Source organism: Otolemur garnettii, unplaced genomic scaffold (genome assembly GCF_000181295.1).
Source record: "Otolemur garnettii isolate 467f Iridium unplaced genomic scaffold, OtoGar3 scaffold00007, whole genome shotgun sequence".
Lineage (NCBI taxonomy): Eukaryota > Metazoa > Chordata > Mammalia > Primates > Galagidae > Otolemur > Otolemur garnettii.
In genome coordinates, this window is record NW_003852402.1 from 6,568,268 (window position 1) to 6,578,919 (window position 10,652).

The 10,652-nt window shown below is 59.9% G+C and overlaps 1 protein-coding gene across 1 annotated transcript; it reads left to right on the top strand.

Annotated features, from left to right (window-relative positions):
* Positions 1 to 6,089: 6,089 nt before the first annotated feature.
* SHISA8 (shisa family member 8) lies at positions 6,090 to 10,652 on the top strand. The gene is made up of 4 exons (XM_003783150.3): positions 6,090 to 6,619; positions 8,826 to 8,959; positions 9,858 to 10,004; positions 10,095 to 10,652. The coding sequence occupies exons 1-4, from the start codon at positions 6,090 to 6,092 to the stop codon at positions 10,487 to 10,489; spliced, it is 1,206 nt and encodes a 401-aa protein (XP_003783198.1). The 3' UTR covers positions 10,490 to 10,652.

Genomic DNA, 10,652 nt, shown 5'->3' on the forward strand with positions numbered 1-10,652 from the left:
CCAGGAGTTGGAGGTTGCTGTGAGCTGTAATGCCATGGCACTCTACCCAGGGGGAAAGCTTGAGGCTCTGTCTCAAAAAAAAAAAAAAAAAAAGATTTTCAATATTGGTAAAGTTTTCCACTTGAGCGCTGGGTTATTTTCAGTTTTTGCTGCTGTGACTCAGGCAGTGAGTGCCTTCTTCTACATGGATCTTTGCATGTGTGTCTGTTTTCCAGGAGAGTAGCTGCACCAAAGGCCTTGATCTTTTTAAAGACCCCTGTTGGTCCAATTGCTTTCCTAAAAATCTGCACCATTTAACCTCAGGGAGCAGGGATTGTATAATCTAATTTGTAGATAGGAAAAGGGCATTCAGCAGGTGAAGGGATCTGGCCCAAGATACAACAGACAATTAGCTCAGACCCCAGACCAGACCAGGCTAGATCTAGGCTGCATGTGCCTGACCTGGTCCTCAGTCCAGGCTTCCTCTTGGGAGTGGCCTAGCCAGGCCTTAATGCCAGGCCCCACCCCTTTGTTTACTCAAAAGATTTTCTTCCCACCTGATCTCTTTGGAGTAAGGGGGATCTCAGACTCTGTCAGGACAGCTTATTGGGGGTGGGAACTGACCTAGCCTGTGTTTCTAGCCAGTTTTCCCTGAAGAAGGGTCTGATTTCTACCAGGTCCCCAGGGCGCCCCCTGCCCTGCAGGTGGGGGTGGGGCTGGCTTAAGTCTCGGTTCCTCCTGGGGCTTCCTGCGGCCCCTTTCACTTCCTGCCGGGCAGCCCCAAGCCAAGGGCTCAGGGTGGGGGTGGGGAGGTCCATCTGGTAAGGCCAGGGAAGGCCTGACCCTCACCTCCCTCTTTTTGAGCGGGGATAACCCTATAAGGCACCAACCCTAGAAACTGGTGGTATAGCTCTGGGCCTCTCTCCACCTGCAAAATGGGGCTCTTAAGGGCCACCCCAACTGTCCTTTGAGTTTAAAACAGATGATGTGGCATGTAGGGACTGGGTGATCCCTGCCAGGGCCAGAGAAAGTCCTGGGCAGGGAGGCGGCAGCAGGCCTGGTCCTGACCCGGGTATGGGGGTGCAGTAGGGACAACTGCCCAGAATCATGCGGAGAGTCGGGGAGGTGCCGGGAGGAAAGAGATGCCCGTGTTCCTGGCCCATGAGCCTTCCTCCTGGGATTCTGCGGGGCGCCGCGGCTGTGAGGGGTAGGGGGATACAGAGGTCCCGGGGCCCCTAAGCATCTTCTTCACTCTCCTATAATGCAGACAGTCTGTGATCCAGCATTGAATCCAGTCGGTCCAGCGGCTCTGGAGCAGGCGAAAGTCTATATGAGTGGCTTCTGCGGTCGGCCCGGTTGGTGGCACCTAGGCCATTAGTGCCGGGTAACGGAGGGGATTCCGGAACCGAGAATGCTGGGCTAAAGCAGCGGCACTGCCAAGGACCAGGGTCAAGGAGAGAGAGAGACTGAAAGAAAAGGGCGGGTCCAGAGGCAAGTGAAAGGGGTGGGGTCAAGGCCAAGGGGCGAGGAAAACGGGAGGGACCGGATGAGGGGCGGGACCAAGGCCAAGGGTGCCAGTTGCCAGCTCCCGACCTCCGCATCCGCACGGAGTCCCGGTCTTCACGCGCGTCCTGAGGACTGTGGGCCCAAGCGGGAGGGCCCGGGATGCGGGCCATGGCCCGGCCTTTAGGGCGAGGTGTAGGTCGGAAGGCTCTAGGTTTCGAGCTGACCTCGGAATTGTGGCCCAGGAGCAGGCGGGCTGGCGAGGGTAGACCTGTCCAGGTCGACTCACTGTAGGGGCCTCGGCGGAGCCCTGTGCTGTGTTCCCGCGCGAGGTCTTGGTGGCTAGTTCCGGATTTGCACGTTCAGTGGTCTTTGAAGGGTCATGAAGGAGGAGATACGGGGGTGGTATTACCTGTGGCGTCTGGAGTGGGGAACCTGGAGGCAGCGCAGGGTGCAGGCCGGGTTGAGACTGGAGGCTGAGCCCCAACTCCCAGCCCCCCAATCCCGCCGCTCCCTCGAAACCTCAGGAGCCCAGGCGTCCCCTCCCTCCCACAGGCAGCTGGAGCCTGAGTCACCGGAGCTGCCTCTCAGGAGACAAAGGCAGCCGTGGGCCCTCCTTCCAGACCCCCTCCTGGGGCCGACATTGCACTAGCGGGAGTCCAGAGTTCCCACAATGTCTGTTCTTGGTTAACTCGCCATCATGGAGGAAATGGAAGTGAAATGAGCTTAGGAATGAGGCCTTTGAAGCTTTTCCCGGGTGGATGGCATCCCAGTCAGTCACCATTCTCTCAGCCTGGCTGCAATGGGGGCTCCCACCAGGATTCCTGTGCTTGGGTGGTTCCAGCCAGGGGTCCACTGGCTTCTCCCTGCCCATCCTGCAGATGAGAAAACAGGCCTACAAAGGTTGAATGGGGTCCTAGTAGAGCAGGAATTCCAACCTGGTTAGTCTGGCTCCAAAGTGAAGGGTAAGTGGAAGCTTTCTGTGTCAGGGACTGGAAGGGCATTCGAGGTAGAGAAAACAGCCTGTGTGCCCAGGTGGAGTCAGGGTGTGTACAGGTCAGGCGTGGTAAGCATCCTTTCAGCCGGTTGGGGGTGCCCTCCAGCTGCTCTCTCTCTACTGAACTGGCCAGAAAGTTGAGGCTCACAGCACAGGTTCCAGCCAGACCCTGCTCTCCTGGCTAAAGCAACTCACTTCCCCTCTCTGGGTCTTGAGTTTCTCTAGGAAATTCCAAACCCTCTCCTCCCTCAGGGCTGTGCTGGGCTGGGTGGAGCTGGCAAACTGCTCACCCACCATTTATATGGGGTCACTTGGGCCTGGCACAGGCTTCCCTTAATATCCACAACGTCTTAGGAACCCCAGCCTTCCACAGCTAAGGCTAAGTACCAGGTGAGGGCTTGACATTGAAGGAAGGACTTGGGCGCAAGTTGCACCTACACCGACACACATGTGCCCTCATAGTCACCTCCCCTCTCATCAGGGCATGTGCAAACACCTGCACACTGGAGCTGCCAGCACAGGGGAGGAGGGTGCAGGGCAGGTGCCCTTCAGGCTCAGGGACTCATCTTGCTGCAGATGCCAGGGGTTATTTTAAGCCTGAATCAATGGACAAGTTTTGGTGACACAGGCTGGGGGTGGGGTGGGCCAAAGAGGTAAGAAGTAGGTGCCTTGCTATGGTGGTGAAAGACCCTTGGGTCCAGGCAAGGGGTCATGTATCAGCAAGGCAGCACCATCCCTACATCCTCTTATGCAGAACTCGGCCAAAAACTGGGCTCTGTCTTTACATTTGCCCTCTCTTGCCCCCTCTCCCCGCTAAGGACAGGAGTACACAAGGAGAAGGGGGTATTGAGTGGCTGGCACAGACTTGGTAGAGGTGAGTCCCCCTGGTTCCTAGTTGACTACTGAATCAGACTGGGATTTCGAGAAGCCTCGTGTATGTGGTAGGGGTATTGGAGGTCGGACATCAGCCTCTGGGAGTGGGACTGGGGCTACAATCCAACTCCTTCATTGGAGAAATGGCTGGCTGTCATGAGGGACATATATTTGCAGGACCTGATGGGAGTCACCATGGGGTCTAAGCTGAGTGCCCAGTGCCAGGACAGCAGGGGCCCAGGAGGGGCTGTAACCCAGGGAAAGCCTTAGAGGACTTGCTCTGGACCCAGTAGAGTCACCTTACCTAGGAAGATGCCACAGCTTCAAGGGGGCAGAGATGGATACCCAAAATGGGTGTGAAGGGTGAGGAGAAGCAGCCACCCTCAGGGCCTGCAACCTGGAAGGCAGCTTGGTAGAGGTGGTGCCACTGATCTATTTCTAGTAATGACCCCAAGGAAGCAGGAAAGGATCCTCCAAAAAAGGATAATTATCAAGTTTGGAGAAGAATGACAAACTAAAAGTTTAAGGACAGCAAAAAGTAAACTAAAAACCAGTTACAAAACAGCATGTTAATTGTGACATAGTTTAGTGTGGTGTCTCTGGTGATGGGATTAAAGCAATTTCATTTCACTCCTTTGCTCATCTATTTTTTTTCCTCTGAAAACTGTAATAAGCAGTGTTTTAACAGAGGAAGGGAGGGTATTCTGGGTTGGATGGGAAGTATGGGTGTGGAGGGGGCAGGCTATCTTTGGCCAGGTCATGAGGAGTCTCCCTGGGGGGGGCAGGGTATTGCTGGGAGGCCATTCCCTCTTCCTGTGTTAGCCCTTTAATACCTGAAATTAGCCTGTCAGCCCCTCAGTGTCAGGACGGACTTGATCCTTCTTAAAATGTAAATCCTTCCTCTTCCTCCCTCACCTCCTCCACTTTTATAAGCTAATCTCAGTCGCTGAGTGATGGTGGAAGGAAGGAGGAAAAGAAGGGGAACAAGAAGGATCCTACGAGCCCAAATTCTTCAGCTTACAGAAAGGAGAGACTGGAGTCAGAAAGGAGAGACTGGAGTCGTTTCCGTCCTCCCTCCCTTCTAGTATTGACCCAGGCCTGAGCCCTGCAGGGACACGGGGTGAACTGGACGCACAGTCCTTGCCCTCCTGGTGCTCCCATCTGGACAGTGAGAAGTTCCACATTGACCCTTGCCTCCTGGAGGAGGCAGATTATGAATCTCCAGAAAGAGTCTCATGTCGCCCTCAGTAGCGTGCTATGGCATCATAGCTCACAGCAACCTCAAAGTCTTGGGCTCAAGCAAATCTCTTGCCTTAGCCTCCCAAGTATCTGGGACCAAGATGCCCACCACAACACACAGCTATTTTTAGAGATGGGGGGGTCTCACTTTGGCTCAGGCTGGTCTGGAACCTGTGAGCTCAGGGCAATCCGCCTCCCTCAGCCTTCCAGAGTGCTAGGTTTACAGGCGTGAGCCACCGCGCCTGGCCTCCAGAAAGTTTTGATGTTAAGACCAGAAACTGAGGCAGGGAAAAGCAAGGAGCCGGCAGCACCGTCACATTCTTTAATTAAACTCAACTCAGAAAACGTGACTGAGCTGTGCAGCGGGCCAGGTCGGGTCTTTTTACCGGTCCTACCCCCCACCTCCACCCCCGCCCTGGCCTGTGGAAGGACCGGCCGGGTCCTGCGGAGGTCGGGTCGGGGTGGAGGTACGTGCCCGGCTCGGGGCCAGCCCAGTCTCCTGTCATACCTGGGGAGGGGAGCAGATCACTGGAGGATGCTAGCTAGGCCATGCCCATCGCCGCGGGGACGGGGATATCCGGGACCTGGCCCAGCGTTCGGGAGGTTCTGGAACCCAGGCTCATGCCCCGGGGTAAACCCTGGAGGAAGGGACCCGGACTTGCCCCTGAGCAGTGGCGCTGGGGCGGTTTAGGGAAGGGGCCCGCCTCACATCATGACCAGAAAGAACAAAAGGGCCAGAAAGGAAAACGGAGGGTGGCACTGACCGTCCCACGGATATTCCGAGCAGCTTTGACTTCCGCGAACCGATGGGTCCCCGCACCTGTAAAACAGGGACGCTCCAGGCGCGGATTCTAATGTCCGAGGTAACAGTCCGGGTGGCCTTAAGCAGGTCCTCCGCGAGCGCCCTGTTCTGAGCACTGGCTTGGGGAGGACCTCCGGGAGGGTCCGCGGTGGGGCGCCCTGCAGCTCGGGCCCGGCCGCGCCCCCTCCCGCCCTGGAGGCCGCGCTCCTCCCCCGCTCGCCGCCCGCCCTCCTCCCCTCGCTCCCTCCCCCGCCCGCCCGCAGCCCGCGCCGAGCCGGAGCCCGCGCCCGAGCCGGAGCCGGGGCGCGGGCAGCACGGAGCGGGCGGCGGGAAGGCAGCGGTATCCCCGCGAGGCCCGGGACCCACACACCCGCCGGGCCGGGGAGAAGCCGGGACCGCGTAAGCTACGACGCACCGCCCAGCTCGGGGGGCAGCCAGGGGCACTGATCAGCCGGCCCGGGTCCGAGGTGCGCCCTGGCGGAGAACGCGTCCACCGGAGGGGCGGCCTCCTGAGCTCCAGACCGAGTACACCCGGGGCTGGGGTCCCCAGAGGAGGTCGACGGTTGGGGAGGCGTCCGCCGGGAGCCAGCGTCCGGGCGCCGGGACCCGCGCAATCCCTGAAGGCGCGGGGGAGTAGGGCCGGAGGGGGCCGCGGCGTGGGGCCATGCGCTGGGCGCAGTAGCAGAGCCAGCACGGATGGCAGGGCCCGGGGCGCGGAGGCTGCGCGGCGGCCACCATCCACCGGGGTTCCAGCTGACGCTCGCGCTCCGGCTGGCGCTGCTGCTGGCATGGCCACCGTCGGGCCGAGCGGGGGCTCCCGAGGCGCAGGGGCCCGCGGCACCTGGCACCGCAGCCCCGGCCGGGGGCGACCGCTGCCGCGGCTATTACGACGTGATGGGCCAATGGGACCCGCCCTTCAACTGCAGCTCGGGCGCCTACAGCTTCTGCTGCGGCACGTGCGGCTACCGCTTCTGCTGCCACGACGGGCCGCGGCGTCTCGACCAGAGCCGCTGCTCCAACTACGACACGCCAGCCTGGGTGCAGACCGGCCGCCCGCCAGCCCGCGCCCGCGACGCCGCCGCGCCCCGGGACCCCGGCCGCGAGCGCAGCCACACGGCCGTCTACGCGGTGTGCGGCGTCGCCGCGCTGCTGGTGCTGGCAGGCATCGGGGCGCGGCTGGGCCTGGAGAGGGCGCACAGCCCGCGCGCGCGTCGCACGGTGACCAGGTGAGCGCCCTGCCGGACCACGACCCCCACTCCGACGCCCTGACACCCTCACTGCTCATGGGCACCCCGCGTGACCGTCCATCTTTCTTGCCCCTCTCAAAGCACTGGTCCGCTCTGCACGCCCCTTCAGGTCTTTCCTCCCTGTCTCTCCCTAACCCCCATTTCATGAGACTAGACTCCCCTTGACCTTCTGGTCTGTGCTTGGTACTGGGCCACTCAAGCCTCCTCCCTGCTTGGAGGGCTGGTAGCCTCAGGCAGTGGGCATAAGGTTAGCGCCAGGGAGGGAGACTCACTGGCAGGCAGGGCAGTACTGGGCCTCTTGGGCGGTGGGCAGAGAAGGCTCTCTGCGCTCTTCCCCTCCCCCCATGTCTCCAACAGCCCCCCGAGCTGTGACTCAGGCCTGACCTTCCTTTCCTGGGTTCCAGAGGGCCTCCCTACTTGCCCCACTCCATAGCCCCAGGTGCAGGTTAGGGTCACCCTCTGCATGGAGAACAGCATCCAGTGTTGCTGACACCAGGACAGGTGCTAGCAGCGTTCTGAGCCTGGTGTGAAGTGGGGTCTACAGGCCTAGGTCCCTTTCCTTAGCTGGAATGGGGACTCTAGGATTCTGTGTCCAGACCTGGAACTCCCACCTATCTGCCATACTCACATACTCACATGCCTCCAGCAGCCCCCACTTCTGGGGCCTGTGCCTCATTCTCCAGGACCCAGCACCCTTTGGGCATGTGGGCTGCTGACACTACGGTGACAATGGAGAGAAACTCCCACACTCTGGAGGGCCAGATGTGGATGCTTCCCCCTCCTGGGCCTCAGGGGCAGGGGATGAGGGCTTCCTTAGCACTGCACATCCCCACCTCCCAGACAGCTGTAGGGCAGAGCTGGGGCTGATAACCTGGCCTCTGCTTTCAGCCACTGTCTGCTTCTATGATGTGGAGCTTCTTGGCCTATGTCGTGGATGGGGCTGGCCCTTCTGAGTTTTGGGTCCCTTGTGCTGGGTGAAGGTAGCTGTGTGTGTGTGTAGCCCTGCCTATGTCTTTGACTAGGGGGGGGCAATGGGAGCTGAGGGTCACTACGATGTAGCAGGTGGCTGGGGCAGTCCAGCTGACACATTCGCCTGCCTTTGTCTTTGGGGGACAGGGAAGTGGGTTTGGTGATGCCTCAGGGAGAGCTGAGCCTACCCCTAATGTGCCGAGTAGCTGGGGGTTCTTTCTGGGCTTTAGGCTCCCACATCCCCAACTAACTGGGCTTGGGTTCGTGTGTGGGTAACTTTCCAAGCTCTGCTCTGTCCCTGAGTCTCTTAATTCTGTCATGTTGGTGCTGATGGCCAGGGGAGGCATCACAGAGGGCTTGGAGGAAGCCCCTGGAGAGAATTTGTGCAAAGGCCCAGGGCCATGGCGGTTACTCATTTGTTTAGGAGAGCCGGGCTGGCGGTGCTCATCTGGGGATGAGACCACAGAGGTGAGCTGCTGAAGAGTGGGCAGGGCAGGAAGGTCAGTTCAGGGAAGTACTAGGACATTTTCAGACCCTGCCATGTGGCAGCCAAACCTCCAGGACATCTCTTCATGAGTCAGCCATTTGAGGCCCCAGCCCCAGAAGGAGGGTCAGGGTGAGTAGGAGAAAATCATAGGTTCTGGGTGTTGAAGGCAGCTGGGCTGAACAGACATTGTCACATTATCACAGCTGGGTGGGGGCTGGGTGTCCTGGGTACCGAGAGAGGTGGCTGTCCAAGGTCACACAGCCTTCCGGTGCTGGGCTGCCATGGGAAATTTCCTGTGCCCCTCCATCTGTCCTCCATGCCTGTGCTGGCAGCTGTGTCCCCAGACCCAGTAGAAGCCCCTGCTGCAGGAGGGGAATTAGGTAGGCAGGTAAAGCAAGCTTCCTGGGTAAGGGGGGCCAGGCCACCCCTACAGTTTGAAGACTGGTGAATAGGGGTTTTATGGGAGGAGATGGAGGAAAGGATGTCAGAGGCAGGATTGTGTTAGGAGGAGGCTCCACTGGGGAGGATCTTCAGAATGGGCTCCAGGAAGGAGAAGGAAGGGAAGTCTTAGGAAAATAAGGTGGCCCTGGTTAGTTAGCATTAGTTTCCTTAAGTGCTCTGGATGTGGCTATCTTGGGACCAGAGAGTGAGACCATCATGGCCATGGGCCGGGCTGGTCTGTAATACCCAGGGCCTGGCTGATGGGGAGGCACCGCTCTGTCCCCGCAGGACACTGACAGAACTTCTGAAGCAGCCAGGCCTCCAGGAACCCCTGCCTCCACCTCTGGGGCCGAACCTGGGTAGCTGTGTCCAGGTGCAGATGGGGGATGGTCTTCCAGAGGGCTCCCCCCATGCCAGCACAGGTGAGCAGGCGAGTGGTGGCACTGCTGACCCGCTGCAGAATGTGGGAAGGGGTGTGCTTCAATGAGCTGGTTCCTCTGTGGGTGTATAAGGTGGCGGGCAAGCCAGTTAGCTCCCCTAGTTGGGAAGGGACCTGAGACCCTCCCATGTGTCTTGCCAACTTCAGTCTCAGAGGCTGTAATTTGTGGGAGGTTCCAGATTCAGGATCTGCTGGCCAGGGCTGTGGTTCTGCATGGTGGCTTGGTGCCCTGGGCTCTGAAGCCTCCCTCTCAGTCTTTAGGGGTGCCCACTTCCCCACCTGGGCCTGTTCCTCAGGTGCTACCCCCATATCCTTGGGAGCAGCAGGTCTTCGGACTCAGTGCCTGGCTCAGCCTAACCTGCCTGGAGCCATTCATCAGGTTGGTGCCTCTAGGGCAGGCTGCCACGGTTCCAGGTATTTGGAGCTAGGCTCTGTTCCAGGTGCTGGAGATTCTGCTCTGAAGACAGGTGCTGGCTCGGCGCCTATAGCTCAACCGGCTAAGGCACCAGCCATGTACACCTAAGGTGGCAGGTTCGAATCCCCAGCCCGGACCCGCTAAACAACAATGACGGCTGCAACCAAAAAATAGCCGGGCGTTGTGGCGGGCGCCTGTGGTCCCAGCTACTTGGGAGGCGGAGGCAGGAGACTCGCTTGAGCCCAGGAGTTGGAGGTTGCTGTGAGCTGTAATGCCACGGCACTCTGCCCAGGGGGACAGCTTGAGGCACTGTCTCAAAAAAAAAAAAAAAAGACAGGTGCTGCTCAGTCTCTCCAGAGAGTGATCCCCAAGGTTGCGCTCCGTTGCCTGGGGGAGAGGGCTGTGGAAGGTGCTAGCGCAGGTGGAGAGCCCAGGTCAGCTTACTGACCCCTCTCCCACCCTCCAGATAAGAAACGCCTCAACAATGGGCCCCTGGGGTCGGCCACCCCCGGACCCCCGCGCAGACCCCGGCTACAGGGCAGCAGCAGCAGGACGCTGCAGCCCGACTATGCCAAGTATGCCACCCTCAAGGCTGCTCCGTTCAAGGCCGCAGGTGAGTGCGCCCAGGTGTTCAGACACAGAACTCCCACTTTGAGTTCTAGCTCCAGGCGCCCAGAGCTTGACCCCATCCCCTTCCCTACAGAGTCAGCCCCGCAGGACTTCTATCAGCGCTTCCCTGCCTCTGAGCCTGCTCTGCAGCCCCACCCAGTGCGGGCCCCACGGCCTCCTGAGAACCTACCTGAACTGCTGGACACCTGCCCCTGGGCCCCACCGGGCTATGCCCACCACGTGGGCCTCGCTGCCTCGGGCCAGTATGGAGCCTGGAACGCCCGTCGCCCGGCCCGGCCCGCCCCCCGCAGCCACCCAGCCTCGCAGGTGTCCCCAGCACCTCGACGTCCTGCTCATGCGCCCCGGCGCCAGCTGAGCGTGGAGAAGCTCCCCGATGCCATCAGCCCACAGCCCCCCAGTCTCTATGGCAGCACCAGCCGCGGGCCTCGGCACCTGAGCACCAACAGCAAAGCTGAGGTCACTGTGTGACGTGGAATCAATGCAAGGAGAGGGGTCCAGCTGGGAAGGCCAGCTCGTCCTTCTGCACCAACCGGACAGGGCCTTGGAGACTGTAGGGCCTGGATTCTTGGTGTAAATAAATCCTGTTCTGTGGTTCCCACCCCTGAGAATAAAGGAGCCCCAGCTTGGCTGA